At 41.4% G+C, this 16,100-nt stretch overlaps 2 protein-coding genes across 2 annotated transcripts; one reads left to right on the top strand and one right to left on the bottom strand.

Moving 5' to 3' along the window:
* Nucleotides 1-57: 57 nt before the first annotated feature.
* On the bottom strand, nucleotides 58-1,215 carry LOC131418784 (protein WFDC10B-like). Its single transcript, XM_058563416.1, has 2 exons — nucleotides 1,125-1,215; nucleotides 58-191 (listed from the first exon to the last, which is right to left on the bottom strand). Exons 1-2 carry the CDS (start codon nucleotides 1,213-1,215, stop codon nucleotides 58-60), a joined length of 225 nt encoding a protein of 74 aa, XP_058419399.1.
* An 8,670-nt stretch (nucleotides 1,216-9,885) lies between these two features.
* On the top strand, nucleotides 9,886-12,379 carry WFDC13 (WAP four-disulfide core domain 13). The gene is made up of 2 exons (XM_058562108.1): nucleotides 9,886-9,973; nucleotides 12,225-12,379. The coding sequence occupies exons 1-2, from the start codon at nucleotides 9,886-9,888 to the stop codon at nucleotides 12,377-12,379; spliced, it is 243 nt and encodes an 80-aa protein (XP_058418091.1).
* Nucleotides 12,380-16,100: the final 3,721 nt, after the last annotated feature.

The raw sequence follows: 16,100 nt of genomic DNA, 5'->3' as shown, positions 1-16,100 counted from the left end.
ACAGTCTCTGATAGAGAGTTGCGGGAGCAGGAGGCATGGCCCAGCCCACTCTCCCACTCACTCAAGGCTCATGCAAACGTTCCCGCAGAAGGTTGGACAGCATATGGTGTTTGTCTTTGAACAACTTAGGTAATACGAACAGTGGTCCTTGCAAAGATACACGCTGGGCCGCTTCTCACAGGCCTTGATATCTGAGAGGGGCAGGGGCAGAGTCAATGGAACCAGGCCCCTAGAGAGCACCTCTTGAGCTTAAAGCTCAAGCTTAAAGCCTCCTCCAAGACCCCAGAACCCAGGTCCCACTCATGACACTCTTGGACTTTTCAGGGAACTCACTTTCCGCCCCTCAGCAAATCCTGGTGATTGGTAGTATCTTCAATCCTATTCCCCCCGTTCTCTCCCAACAGACCTCAATGCCTGGGCTTCCTGGACCCTTTCCATCCTCCTGCACCAGGATCCTACCTCTCATATTAGTCATGGCCTTGGTGAAGTCAGCCCCATAGAATCTACACTCTGACCCTGAGAACTTGACAAAGTCTGAGACATCCTGCAAACCCTCCCCCAGTCTCCAGAATGTGCAGGGTCCAGAGAGGAAGAGACCTTACCTCTTCTCATCACTGTCACTGTCTCCAGTACCCCTGCCCCTTCCCAGAAAATACCACTTTCAATATTTCCCTTCCACAGTCACCATCATGGTCCCTCTGATGCTAACTTTAACTTGACACTGAACACCCCAAATTTGCTTTCCCAACAATCTTCCATTCTAACCTACCCCGATAAACATCTCTGAATGCTTACTTGTTGCATATACACATGAATCCAAGAATAGTTGTTTTGTTTTCCCATCTGACTCTCAGCTCACCTGTACCTTTCACTATTGTATGTACCATTTGTCTTTGGATTTGGGGAATGGAGAATAAAAAGATGCAGGTTCCCCCTCCACCGCCATCACTATTCCCAGGGCTGAGGGAAGGGGCTGGAGGCCATAGTTCGGGAGGACCCAGAGTCCTCACAGTGCTGTGGTCAGAGCAGGATGTGCTGAAAGGTTCCAATTCCCAGCTCCTCCTTAGACTGGACACGGCCCCTCCTGCCCGCTCCCCATCCCCGTCCCCTAGTCCGTCACCTACTCTGCATCTCCTTCCGGTTATAGAGCCCTCCCTGGGCCTGCAGTAGCAGCACACAGAGAAGCAAGAGGGGCAGCAGGGCCTGGGTTGCCATGACTCTGGCCAGAGCGGTGAGCTCTAAGTCTGGCGCAGACTTCTCTGGAGAGCTGGGTGTGGAGAGGGAAGGAAAGAAAGAACAGGTTATCCTGGGCTCCTCCCTGCCTCTGGTGGCCAAGCCAGGGAGTCCTGGTGTCCTCCCTTTGCCTGCCCCTTGCCGTGGTCTGCTCTATGGGGACTTGGGCTTCTGCAGAGACGACTCCTCCTCTCACTCCTCCCTCCCCTTTTGCAAACAGAATTTTTTTCCTGAAAGATGTAATCTATTTCTACTTTCAAATACAAAATAATTTACAGAAAAAAGAAAAGAAGGATCTATTCACCCATTCATCAATGGGTGAATAGATAAAGAAGATGTGGTATACATACAATGCAATATATTCAGCCATGAGAAAGCAGGAAATTCTGCCATGGGTGACAACTTGGATGACACTTGAGGCATCATGATAAGTGAAATAAGTTAGACAGAAAGAGACAAATACTGCATGACATTGCTTATACATGGAATCTAAAAAGGGTGACAGAAACAGAGAGCAGAGTGGTGGTTACAGGGCTGGAGGCTGGGAAAAATGGGAGATGTTGGGCAAAGAGTACAAACTTCCAGTTATAAGATGGATAGATTCTGGGAATCTAATGTACAGCATGGTGATTATAGCTAATAATACTGTATTATATACTTGAAAATTGCTGAGAGAGTAGATCTTAAATGTTCTCATCACAGAAAAGAAATGATAATTATGTGATGTGATGAAGATGTTAGATAATGCTATGTTGGTGATCATTTTGAAATATATAAGTGTATCAAATCAACATGCTGTACACTTTAAACTTACACAATGTTATATGTCAACTATATCTTAATAAAGCTGGAAAATAATATATTACATATATTATATATAATTATATATATTACACACGTGTATTTTAAGATATAATTGATATAAATCAATATATAAATATATAATGTATGTATACATATACATATATAACTTATACAAATAATATATATCAATATATACCAATATACCAAGATATAAATCAATTATATCTTGATAAAGCTGGAAGAATGTATATATTACACACATGTATTTTACAGATTTGTTAAAATATATTCACAATAATTTGTTAATATAATAAAATATATTGTAAAATTAATTAGTAATATATTGATTATAATGTTATGTATAATAAATTATATTAATATAATTAGTTCTAGTATTCATAATAATATATTGATTATTAATATATATAATTACATAATTAATACATTATTAATTAATATATCAGAGAGAGAGATATGCTAGGGGAGGACCTGGGAAGAATGGGGGCCCACAGTAAGTTTCTTAGAGCTCAGACAGAGGAAGGGATCTGCCAGTCAAGGGCTCAGGGCAGGTTCTCCAGGAGGAGGTGGTCATTGACCAGAAATATTGTGGAGGAATATTGTAGGCTCTCAGAGTGAAGAAGTTTATTCTCCCCTAACAGGAGAAAGAGGAGGGACCTGAAGGCACCGGACTCCCAATAGGCATAGAAGCTGGGAAGAAGATGGTTGTGAAGATTTGAACCATATTCTGATATTCAGAACTCCTAATGCAGGCTCCTTCAGTACACAGGGGTATTTTATTTTCAAAATCTCTGATACTCGTATCTATAGTTTGCAGAGTGCTGTTTGACCTATCCAAAATTTTCTTGCTCTCCCAGTTCATCTTTTTATCCACTCATAAAAGGTAACTATTTGGTGAGTGATTCCATTAAAGGGTCATACTGACCCTATCAAAGAAGAGTTATAGATGGGAAATAGCTGCTCAAATATGAGCTGCATTTTCTTGATCTGACCACCCTGTAGCTAGTGTGGCAACATAGATATTCCAGCCAACAGGTTGATGGCAAAAGTTATTTATTACTTCTTGGTCAAGGTCTTAAGAAGCTGCTAAGCCTCCTTCACACTCTCTTTTCCCTCCACCAGCTTAGTATAGATGACAGCATGGTGAAGCAAAAAGGTGGAAGAAGCCTGGGTCCCTGAATCACCACGTGGAAGAGAGTCACCCAGTGTTCTCGAATAGCCATCTTAAATTATTGTGTGAGCAGCAAATAAAACTTCTATTGCATTCCAGCCATTATATAATGGAGGCTCTTTGTTAATGCCATTTAATCTATCCTAACTAGTAACACATATTTTAAGCAGAAACAAAGTTTTTCTCTTTTGCAACATCCATGTTTTGGATCCACTAATCTATGGCACTGGAGATCCAGCCTAAGTGAAGCTCCTATTCCTTGCCTAGCCATTAGCACTGGCCCCAGAATCTGACTTAGTAAGGGACTTTTCTTGGTGCAAAAGTAAGACAACTAGATTGCTGACTCAACTCTGCAACAAACGTCTTCTTACTCTTGAATGATTCATGTTTCTGTGTGACTCACAAGAGTAATAAAAGGCTCAAATGAGAGTGTTTATGAATTTTTTTTAAATTTCTACATGCAAGGCACTGAATTCAGTGCTATGTACTGTAGTATAAGTCAAATATGTTCCTATCTCTACGGGATTCACAATCTAGCAGGAGAAAAAGAAGATTAAGTAAGTGTAATGCAATGTGACCAGGACTACAGAGGGGGAAATACGGTACTACTGGAGCCCAGCAAAGGGTCTACTGACCCCGACTGGGAGGAATAAGTAAAGGATTCCTGGAGGAATGACCCTTTAATGTAAAACCTTAAAGGAGAGCAGAAGTCAACCTTTATATTCCAGCACAGCATAGGAAACAAAGTTAGTGCTCAGCACACATTAGTTCTTTTATCATTAATGTTAGGGAAAGCCTCCTGTAGGAGAAAACTATAAATCATTAATAAAATAGCTTCTAGAATGTTATCTGGTCCTTAAAAGACTGAGTATCTGAGATGACGACATCAAGTAGCTGTTATCAAACATGCTCATCATTAGCTGGGTGCTATCACATCCAACAATACAAGTTCAGATATGACCAGGAGCAATCTATTGTATGTTATAAGTGGTACAGCTGGGATGGGGCTAAGTAGATCCATAGAGTACAAGAAAGATACACAAACAGGTGGTCTAGACCCCTGTGTCACCTAACACTGTTATGTCTATACTTCTCCATCAGCTCACACCTGGGGTCTCAGGAGCTGTTGTCTAACTATTGGTTGATACAGCAGAAAAAATAAGAAAGTCTGGTTCACAGAGGGGTTGGGACTCTATGAGAGTGTAAGCTGAAAATGCACTATTTCCACACAACAATCCTACTGATGTGTTGCCTGAAAGGCAAAGGGGAGAGGAAATTCTCCCTGTGGACAGAAGTTCAGGTGATCTACCTGCAGTTTGAGTAGAGAGAAGGGACCTGAGACAGGAATATCTATGGCCCCCTGAATAGTGGTGAATTCTTGGCAGGTTAGCCAAAGGAGTGAAAGAAACAACAAGCCAGGAAACTTGGAGACAAAAGCTTTGAGGAAGGTATGTGGGTGGATGAAGGGGAGTAGGCATAAAGTGTCATCACTGCAGAAGAGGCATGATACATCTGGGTATACTGGTTGTCTTGGCCATTTAATGTACTCCAGATTGTGTCTTTAGCCACATCAATACTTTCACAATGGACCCATGAATAGAGTAGCCATGATAACACAGATATAGGCTATGCATAGGCTCATCAGTGTGAGCTCACAGCTACCAAAGTTCATGTAGCTACTGCTGTGCTGAATATATGACCTAGCAGCAGCACAGACCAACACTGAGCCCTTAATATAGCACCAGTCCTCAGTAAGTGAATCAGCCACTTGATGCAATTTAGACATCAGTCCCATTCCTCCTCAGACGGGGAGTGACTCACCTTGACTGGGATAAACACATATTCTGGGAGCATGATTTGACTTCTCTGTCTGCAATGCCTCAACCAGCACCACTATGGTGCTCAAAGAGTATCTGATGTACTGTTATAGGGTTCCATGTAATATTGCTTCAGGCCAATTGACAAATTTTACATCAGAAGAGGTCAATAACAGGTCCTTAATCACAAGATCCCCATGGTTCTACACTATACGATATCACCCAGAATCTGTCAGCCTGACAGAGTTGTGGATTGGCCTACTGAAGTATATAAATTGCCAGACTGGAGATGACATCCCACAAAGATGGAGTACTTTCCTTCTGGTTTGGAAATATACTTTGAACCAAAGGCTATTGTATGCTGCAATGTCTCCCACAGACAGAATACATGAGTCCAGAACCCAAGGAACTACAAGTAGCCACACTCCACATCATCCCCAGGAATTTGTCCTTCCTCTGCCTGCAATGTTAGGGTCTATCAAGAAGTTCTGGTCTCCAGAGGGGATGCTTCCACCAAATAGACCTAAAAGACATATAGAACACTCAACAACCACAGAGTACATAGTCTTCGCAACTACATATGGAACATTCCCCAGGAAAAATAATTCTCCAAAATAAATTATTGCTTTAGGCCACAAAACAAGCCTAAATAAATTTTAAAAGATTGAAATCAGGGCCAGCCCTGTGGCTTAGCAGTTAAGTGCGCATGCTCCACTACTGGCAGCCTGGGTTCGGATCCTGAGCACTCACCAATGCACCGCTTCTCCGGCCATGCTGAGGCCGCATCCCACACACAGCAACTAGCAGGAATGCAACTATGACATACAACTATCTACCGGGGCTTTGGGGGGAAAAAAAGGAGGAAGATTGGCAATAGACGTTAGCTCAGAGCAGGTCTTCCTCAGCAAAAAGAGGAGCATTAGCATGGATATTAGCTCAGGGCTGATCTTCCTCACAAAAAAATAAAAAGTAAAACCTTAAAAAAAAAAAGATTGAAATCATACAAACTATATTCTCCAGCCACAATGAAATTAAGCTAGAAATCAATAACAGAAGGAAAACTGGAAAATTCACAAAATATGTGGAAGCTAAACAACACACTCATAAACAACCAATGGGTCAAAAAAGAAATTGCAACAGAAATTAGAAAATACTTTAAGATGAATGAAAATGAAAACACAACATACCAAAACTTATAGGATGCAGTGAAAGCAATGCTCAGGGGGGAATTTATAGCTGTAAATGCTTACATTAGAAAAGAAGAAAGGTCCCTGGATATTTATCCAAAGAAAATGAAAACACTAACTTGAAAAGATATCTGCACCCCCATATTCATAGCAGCCTCATCAACAATAGCCAAGACATGGAAGCAACCTAAGTGTCCATCAATGGATGAAGGGATAAGCAAATGTGGTATATAGCAGAATATTATTCAGCCATAAAAAAATAAGAAAATCTTGCCATTTGTGACAACATGGGTGGACCTTGAGGGCATTATGCTAAGTGAAATAAATCAGACAGAAAAAGACAGTATGATCTCACTTATATGTGGAATCTAAAAAAACCCCAAAACAAAAAACCAAGCTCATAGATACAGAGAACAGATTGGTGGTTGTGACAGGTTAGGGGTGAGGGTTGAGAGAAGTGGGTGAAGGGGGTCAAAAGGTACAAACTTCCAGTTGTAAAATAAATCATGGGATGTAATGTACAGCATGGTGACTATAGTTAATAATACTATATTGTATATTTGAAAGTTGCTAAGAGAGTAGATCCTAAAAGTTCTCATCACAAGAAAAAAAATTTGTGACTGCGTATGGTGATGGATGTTGCCTAGACTTATTGTGGTGATCATTTCACAATATATACGAATATCAAATCATTATGTTGTACAACTGAAACTAATATAATGTTATATGTTAATTAGATTTCAATTAAAAAAAAGAAAGTCTCAAATCAACAGCCTAACTTTATACCCTAAGGAACTAAAAAGAGAAGAACTAAACTCAAAGCTAATAGAAGGAAGGAAATAACAATATTAGAGCAGAGATCAACAAAATAGGGAATAGAAAACCAAAAAAAAAAAAGAAACAATGAAAATAAGCTTGATTCTTTGAAAAGATCAGTAAAATTTAAAGCCTTTAGCTAGATTGACTAAAAAAAAAAAGAGAGAAGACAAAAATAACTAAAATCAGAAATGAGAATGGGAACATCACTACCAACTTTCCAGAAATAAAAAGGATTATAAGAGATACTAGGAATAATTTTATACCAACAAATTTGAAAACCTAGATGAAATGGACAAATTTCCTAGAAACATACAAATTACCAAAACTAACTCAAGAAGAAATATAAAAAATGAGCATGTCTATAACATGTGAAGAGATTGGATCAGTAATAAAAAAAAAAAAAAAAAAAAAAAAAAAAAAACACCTCCCAACAAAGAAAAGCCCAGGACTAGATGTCCTTTCCCCACTTTTGTATTATAATCACCCATGTAATCTCATGTTTTTTACTTATATGGTTTCTATGCACACACAAAAAGTTATATAAAATAAACATATTGTTCACATTTTTTAATTCCAAAAAAAACAGGAGAGAAGGGAACACTTCCTGAGTCATTCTACGAGACCAGCATTATCCTGATGCCAAGCCAGACAAAGACACCACAAGAAAAGAAAACTATAGACCAATATCTCTTATGAATATAAATGCAAAAATTCTCCAAAAATACCAGCAAACTAAATCCAACACAATTTTAAAACAAGTATACACCATTACAAACTGGGATTTATACCAGAATTCAAGACTGGTTCAACATACGGAAATATGTATGTATCAGAACATAATATAACTCGTTAATAGAATGAAGGAAAAAAATCACATGATCATCAGGCATTAGTGATAAAAATGTTAAAGGTTCAACCGCCGTGGAAACAGTTTGCAGTTTCCTGGAAAAGCTAAACACATAAAGTTAAACATATAATCCATCAATTCCACTCCTAGGTATACACTCAAAAGAATTGAAAATAGGTACTAAAAAAAAATACTTGCACACAAATGTTTATACTGCATTATTTGCAAGCACTGAAAGGTGGAAAGAGCCCAAATATCCATCAACAGATGATTAATGTATAAGCAAATTGTGGATATATGTACAATAGAATATTATTCAGATATAAAAATAAAGTACTGATACATACTACAATGTGAATGAATCTCATCAACTATAGAGATAACATTCTCACTTATCATTTTGGCAAAAATTCAAAAGCATGACAACACATTCTGTTATGGGAAACATGTACTGCTCACATGGTATGTGGCAGTACAAAATGGTACAACCTTCATGAAGTAGAATTTGGCAATATCTAACAAAACTACATATGAATTTACCCTTTTAACCAACAATTATTCTTTTAGAAATTTACCCTGATGTTATACCTCCAACAATACAGAAAATATGCACGATTGTTCATCACAGCATATTTGTAACAGCAAAATCTTGGAAAATACATAAATGCCCATATATGGGAGATTGGCTCTATGACTAAGGTGTGTGCACATGGTGGTATGGAATGCAGCTGTAAGAAAGGGAAAGTCACTATGAACCACCTTAGAGTAATTTTCAAGATATATTGTTCAATGAAAATGACAAGGTGCAAATGAGTATATTTGTGCCAGAAAACAGGGGAATTAAGGATTCAAGTAGCTGATTATCTTTATCTTACACAAAACTTTCCAAAGCGTTGATAAAGAAGGGCTGGTACTCAGCACATTCTATGAGGTCAGTGTCAACTTGCTACAAAACCTGGCTAGGATGGTATAAGAAAGAAGATTACAAGCCTAGTCCCCTTCTGAACATAGATGTAAAATTCCCTAAAAATAGCAAACTGAACCAAATGACATAAAAATGATAAGATACAATGATCATTTTAGATTACTGGAGAAATGCAAGAAAGGTTTAATGTTAGAACATCTGAAATGTACTTCAATCTGTCAAGAGATTAAAGGAGAAGAATAATGCTATCATCTCAATAAACAGAAAAAACAATAGATATAATTTCACATAAATTAATGAAAATTTTCTTGTTATGTCAGGAACAAGAGATCTTTCTAAACCTGATAAAAGATGTTTACGAGAAAGCTAAAACAGACACTATCCTAAAAGGGGAAACTTAAGAAGCTTTCATTTTAAATCAGATATCAGACAAGAATATACACTTTCACCACTTCTATGCAATAACATATGGAGGTCCTGGCCTGTGCAACGAGGCATTAAAAATGGTGTAAAGTTCGAAGAGGAAAAATCAACTGTTATTATTTACAGATGATGACTGACTGCACTGAAAAGAACACACCAAGAAATTATGATAAACAATGGGAGAATTTAGCAAGGTAACCAGTTACAGATCAATATGCAAAAGTCATTTCACTGCACTAGCAACAAACGAAAAGAAAGAACTAAAAATTATGATACTATTTATAATTTCATTTTAAAAATTCAAGCCTCTAGGAATAAATAGAACAAAGACATGCCGGAGCTCTACATGAGAAAAATTATAAAAATTTTGTGAAAGGACATGAATAAGACCTAGATAGATGAGAGACAGAACAAGGTCAAGATTAGGGGGATGAAAGGGGTATAGATGTGAAAATAATACCTGGCCCTGGAGTGGGCGTAGTTGGGAGGTATTTGGATTTCTGCCAAGCCCTCCCAATTGGGATACACAACAAAAGGCCAGTCACAGCTTGCCTTCACTTTGCCCACCTTCCCTCTCTTCTCTAAACCGGTCAAACCCAGCAGTCTTGGGCCAGAACTTACCCATCCGTCCTGCCGGCAGCATGAAGCCTGTGCTGATTCTCCAGCTCCTGCTGTCAATTCACCTGACACCACAGCTGGTGCCTGGGAGTCCCAAGCAACATTTTATGAGTAGGTGCTGGGTCTGGGCCCAGGGGAGGGAAGCAGCATCTGTAGAGGTGAGAGGATCTGAACGCTGACAGCCTGAGCACACCTTGTGAAAAAATACAATATCAAGTTCAAGAGTCCCAGTTTTATTTTCAGCAAGATCTAGGTTTGAATCCCTGCTCTGTTGCTTACTGAGTGACCTTGGACAGAGTCTCTGGGCCTCAGATTTTATCTTTGTAATGGATATAATGATATTGGGATAGTTGGGAGGAGAAACTGAGATAATGTCTGTAGACATAGAGCACTCTTACTGGACCATGGTAAGTGCTCAGTAAGTGTTAACCACTATAAATGTTATCAGCCTCGTCATCTAGCTTATTCTTCCTGCCCCTGGTTCCTTCATGGATGCTTGGGCCAACCTTTCAAGCATTAAAACAGAGAGGAAAATTAATTTTGTAGAACTCAAGCTGGAACCTACATAATCTCAGCCTTAGAGGATGTTCTGGGAAGGAAGGAAAGAAAGTCTTACATTTTATCCCACATTTTAAAAATTCAGAGGTATCTGCACAATTACCAGTGACTAGCATCAAAGGGAAGGTGTAGAGTCCATCTCAGCAGCCACCATTGCCCAATTCAACCTACCAAGAGCGCTGGCCACAGTAATGTTGACCTTGACCAACACCAAATGGTAAATGAACTCTTATTCACCATACCTGTACTCTTCTGTGGGGGGAGCATCTTCAGAATTTTGGGGGCTCAGAAGAGGGATAGGTGTGGCACCTCACGTGTCTAGGGATACAAGGTCCTGTTTTAGGGGACTTCGAGAGGGCTGCAGGTTTGTAAGAATGAGAGAGGCTAAGCAAGCTGCAAGAGAATGGGGGTATCCAGGGCACAGTTGATTGGAGAATCAAGGACTAAAATTTGAGAAGAGACTTTCTGAAAGACTGGTAAGTGTTGTGAGCGAGATTGGGACCAGATACCCAGAAGAGGAGGCAAAATTTGAGAAGGTCAACCTCTCTGAGATCCCTGGCTCAGGACTCCTTCCCCATACTGTTCCATTGAGCCCCAAGCTCTCCAAAGTGGAGACCAGTTCCAATTTCTTGCCCTGACCCGGTGAGCTGTAGGATGACTGGAAGGCCCAGGGTGAGTGCTGGGTCCGGTCTCTGCCAAATTGTCAATGGTTTGGGCCTTGGCTTCTTTCACCCCATCTCTGGTGTTGTTTGCTATTACAATTATAGCCCCAACTTCATTCATCATTTATTCCTTTCAGATCAGCATGATATTCTACAGACCCCCTTCTAATTGCAAATACTTGCAGAGCAAGAAATCAACAGGGGCTTATAAAACGCTCCACCTACGACATTTGCCCCAAAGAAAGGGGAAGACAGAAGGTTCAAAAATTACAGCCTGGCTGGGCTTAGATAAAGGGGTTACTGGGGCCCATCCTTAATGCCTTGGAGTTCAGGAACAGAGAGAACATTGTGAGTTTGGAGCCTTGGGGCAGGATCTCCCGGTGGAGGTAGTCTTGGCTTTGACCTGAGTCCTGGGGGATGGAGGGAATGGGATGTTAGCATGAAAATGCTTATTCTTCTCTAACAGCAGAAACTGAGGGCATCCTGGTGTTCTGGCCTCCTGATCAGTAGAGACCTGGGAAGAAGGAGAAGCTGATCTTTGCACCCCATTCTGAAATACCCACCCTTCTCCACCTGAAAGAAGTCACCCCCAGAACTCATTTGTGATTTGGGTTCCAGCATTCTGATGCTAGTACCTTCAGTGTACTGTGTGGTCTTCATCTTTTCCCAAAATCTTCCCTTCCACTCATTCTTCCTATACACAAATAACACGTTAGGTTGACCCTAGGATAAACTATAGTTTTAGTGAAAGGCTGTACGACTTGCTTGAGACTACACAATGGGTCAGTGCAAATGGACCTACACACCCCTCTCTTGCTCACAACACACACCATTCATTCCCTTGAACTGGACTCAAGCAGGGTCTATGGGGACTTGGCATCTGATCTGCAAGGATAGTGAATGACCAGGGGGTACAGTGTTCTGCTGAAATCTGTCTTTGGTCAAATATCCAAGTCCTGGTTTTCCTGCTGAGAACTCAGAGGAAGGCAGGAGCTAAGGACAAAATCTTATTCCACCTCCCTGAGACCGTACGAGGGAGATCAGGGTGGCTGGTTTCCTGGCAGTTTCTTGGGCTTTTGGAGTTCTGAATGTGACTCCAGCCTGCTGTTTTAGGCTCTTCTCTTTCCTGTTCTGTATTCCAGGGTATGTCTTGGAACCTCCACCCTGCAGATCGGACCCTGAAAACTGTACTCAATTTTGTACATTGCAGGAAGATTGCCAAAAAGGACTTCAGTGCTGTTCTGCCTTCTGTGGGATAGTCTGTACACTAAACAAAAATGTAAAACGCAAAAGGTAAGGGGTTTCTCATGCCCAGTCCTCACCCCGGAGCTGCTAGTGGGAGCTCAACAGAAGAGCCTCTTACCAGCCACTACAACAAATCTCTTTTTCTCTCTGTCCTTCTCTTTACCGAGAATAATTTCCATAAATGTCCTGATTAAAAGAGGCTCCCTCTACTCCTGAACTATATAAGCCTCCTCTCCCCATCACCACATCTGTGAGTCTCTGAATCTGCCTCTCTGAACACACCCACAAACCCATCCATTCACTGCCCTTTCCCAGAATCCACCTGTGTCCTGGGGCCTGATATACTATACCTGGGGCTGCAAGTATCACCAAAGTCCCAAAGCAAATTTGTTCTGTTTTTGCTTGCCCTCTTTCTCCAAACACCATCCTTTGGCCCCCAGTGTTCCCGGGCTCTGGAGATCCTCCAACCTAAGGGAAGCTTTGGTTAATTGCCCAGGTGTTAGCACTGGCCCTAAGTCTGCTGAATGGAGAGCGCTCCCAGAGCAGAGAAAGGGCTGATGAGACATCTGGTTTCTAATCCTATCTTGCACTATGTCTTTCTTTGACCTTGAGTAAGACAATTCCCCGTTTTTTCCTTTCTTTTTCTCATGCATAAAATGAGGACTCTTTTTTTCAGCCGTGCAAGATTGTTATAAGGCTTAAATGACGTCTCAAAAGATCAAAGGCAGGAGAGTCAACCAGTGAGCTTCTAAACTGTCTTGTTCTCAGCTATATTCCCTGCCCTGAGCACGATGACCAACATGAGACAAGGTACAGAGTGATTAAGTATGGGCCCAGAGCCGGATATCTGGACTCAAATCTTGGCTCTCCCACTTCTTAGCTGAATGACCTCAGACAAGTTAATCAACCTCTGTCTGGGCATCAGCTTTCTCATCTTTAAGACGGAACAATAAGAGCGAGATTAAAAAACATAACCCGTGCAAGCTCTTAAAACATTGCTTGCCACATAGTAATTAGTAAATTTTAGCAATTAGGCAACCACTTCTCTCTCAAGAGACTGGCCCTTGCAATTAAACTCCACATCTTTCAAGGCTCTACATCGGAATGCAGAAGCATAAGTATGACTCTATTGTCACGGGGTTCTTTGAGGTTCTGCTTTCCCCATGGCAAGAGAACTTAGCTTCCTAGTCTTGTTTTAATGATGGAAGTAATGGAAAATAAAAAATTATATCTCTAAGAACAAAACTTCACCAGATAATATTTGAAAATATTTTTCTTCTACAGAATCAAACGCAGGGCCTTGAGAAACTTCATGGCTGGGAACTGAGGCAGGTTTCCCAGAGCATTTGGTAAGGACTGGGGTTTGGCCTGGCATTCCTGGTGTGAGTTTTCCCAGTTTTCCTCCCCTAGGCTCTCTAGGTCCAATATTCCCACAATGTCAGAGTAGCCTTTGGTTATCCAGATCATGCCCTCCTCTGCTATTCCCCTCCTGGGGCTATGTTCTCACTCCCTGGGGGAGGATGTGGTCCGGGGTGAGTTCTGCAACACAGAGCGACATAAGGAGGCTGAGTCATGGCCCAGGGGAAATACAAGGTACTCAGATCTGAGCCTTTGCCAGGGAACAGGCTGTGCCGGCTTGCAGGTTGACAACTCCCTCAGCAGTGAGTCGAGCTGAGTCCTTCACAGTCTGTGTGGCCTTGGTCGGCTCCCTCTGCATCTCTGAGACCATTGTCTTCCTCATGTGAGAGATGAAGAGGACATCTGTGCCTTGGGTATGTGAGGATTACATGAGGCCATGTGGAATGGAAGAACTTGGTGGTTGCAAAGACTCTGCAAAGGTCAGAAGCTGCCAGCAACTCAGTCTTCCGGGTTCCAGATTTTTCCTCTTTAAAAAAAGGGATCATCTTTATTATTTTACCACTGTTACCTTACCAGTGTTACATGAAAGGTGAGCAAAGCAGAGTCATTTGTAACTCCACCACCAAATCAAAGCTACTATTCAGAACTTGGTGGATTTTGTTGCAGACTGTTTGGGAAAAAATGAGGAGCTTTGAGTCTTCTAACAGTCCCTCTGATGTCACCGGAGTTTCCAAGTTATTTCAGCTTAGACAGTTCTTTTATTAACCTTGTACAAAGGAGCTCAATAAATGGTAGCAAGTGGAGGCCAGTGGACGAGTTTAAGTGCATGAACACCACTTACACCCTTACTCAGGCCCTGGAGTCAGTCATGCTATCTTCCTCTGCACCTTGTACACAATTAACTGCTCAGGCCATATACTGGCCATCAGTCAATGCATCAGCATTGTTACATAATCCAGGGCCCAGGCAGCATGAAGACACTGAGCTCATAGTAAGAACCCAGGTGTTATATCCAGGTAAAAGGCTAACTAAAGGTGGCTGGGGCAACAATATCAGGTATTTTTGTTGCGGTACTGCGGGGTCACATGGCTGTGGGTATATAAGCCTTAGTAAACCTCATCTCAATGCATTGCCCAAAGAGGCAGGACTTCACCTTGAACAGGCAGAAAAACATTGCCATAAACCTGAGTATGTCTTCTATGGAAACGGGCACCCCCATCCTGTTATCTTCTTGTAGGGTCTGCTAAGCCTACCCCCTCTGACGTATCGCATTAACTGTGATATCTACTAGAAGCATGTATCAGAGTGTTTGCTGTCCCTGGCCCTGCAGCCTGTCCTCTGCAGAACTGACCGTGACTACTCTGGAGACCCTCATGCTGGCTAGGAAGATCAGGTGAGGTAGGAGATTGCAGTGCCAGTGAGGACTTGAGAAAAATGCTTATCTTGTTCCTAGAAAGTGCAGTGTTGAGGTTCCTGTGGTGACCTGGAATGGAGAACAGATCAGCCCAGGCAGACCTTGTCACAGTCTTCCACGAAACCTGGGCTCTGATGAGTGTTGTCAAGGGCTTCCAACTTTTCAAATGTGAACTAACATTTTAGCCCTGACATTCTTCATCTCGCTTGGTCCTCACAGCAACCATAATATCCAGTTTACAGACAAGGAAACTGAGGATCATAGAGTTAATGTCATATGCTCAGCATTAGCCAACCGGTCAATAGCGTAGCTGGAATATAAACCCAAGGCTTGGGATGCCTTCTTCCCAAGGGATTGCCAACTTGGGTTGCTGGATTCACTTTTGCTGAGTGGATTTTCACATTTTCCTGTTTCCACTGAATTTTTCCATTGATGTTCTTCCCCCTACTTTCAACATAGGCCTCATTACTCCTCATTCCCTTTCACACTTAAAAACCTGCCTCACTCCACTTGGTCTCTCTCCAAGACCCCATGCACGTCTCTCTCTATGCTCTAACTCTAGATCTGCTCTCTGCCCGGAATGTCTTTCTCCCACTTTCCCAGTGAGCTCCACTCATGCTTCAAGTTTCATGTTAAATAAAAATCTCCAGGGAAGCTTCATCAATTCAGCCCCGATGGAATGGGTCACTCTCTTTGTCCTTTAACAGCACTATATCTTGGCTCTACTTTAAGTTTATCACACTGTACTGTAATTGTTTAACTTAGTATTTTCTCTCTCTAGATGACGAGTCTCATAAAAGCAGGCATTGTGTCTGAATTCTTTGCCACAGAATCCTAGAACCTAAGACTATGCCTTGCATATAGTGAGGATACAATTCCAACTTTTCAAATAGGATGAGAAGGAGGCTGGCAATGAGTAGACTAATCCTAACATTTGATGAATTGTTCTCACAAAGAAAGTCTTGCCTTCATAGTCTGGAACCCCTCAGATATCAGCTGC

The sequence above is a fragment of the Diceros bicornis genome, chromosome 19 (assembly GCF_020826845.1).
Source record: "Diceros bicornis minor isolate mBicDic1 chromosome 19, mDicBic1.mat.cur, whole genome shotgun sequence".
Lineage (NCBI taxonomy): Eukaryota > Metazoa > Chordata > Mammalia > Perissodactyla > Rhinocerotidae > Diceros > Diceros bicornis.
The sequence above is the reverse complement of the archived record's forward strand: the minus strand, read 5'-3'. Positions and strand labels throughout refer to the sequence as shown.

Bases quoted from the DNA above. Each gene is read 5' to 3' on its own strand.
- LOC131418784 (XM_058563416.1), bottom strand. From the start codon at position 1,215: ATGGCAACCCAGGCCCTGCTGCCCCTCTTGCTTCTCTGTGTGCTGCTA. The intron at 192-1,124 runs GTAGGTGACGGA...TGCCCCTCTCAG, and splicing joins TAACCGGAAGGAGATGCAGA to ATATCAAGGCCTGTGAGAAG.
- WFDC13 (XM_058562108.1), top strand. From the start codon at position 9,886: ATGAAGCCTGTGCTGATTCTCCAGCTCCTGCTGTCAATTCACCTGACA. The intron at 9,974-12,224 runs GTAGGTGCTGGG...TCTGTATTCCAG, and splicing joins TCCCAAGCAACATTTTATGA to GGTATGTCTTGGAACCTCCA.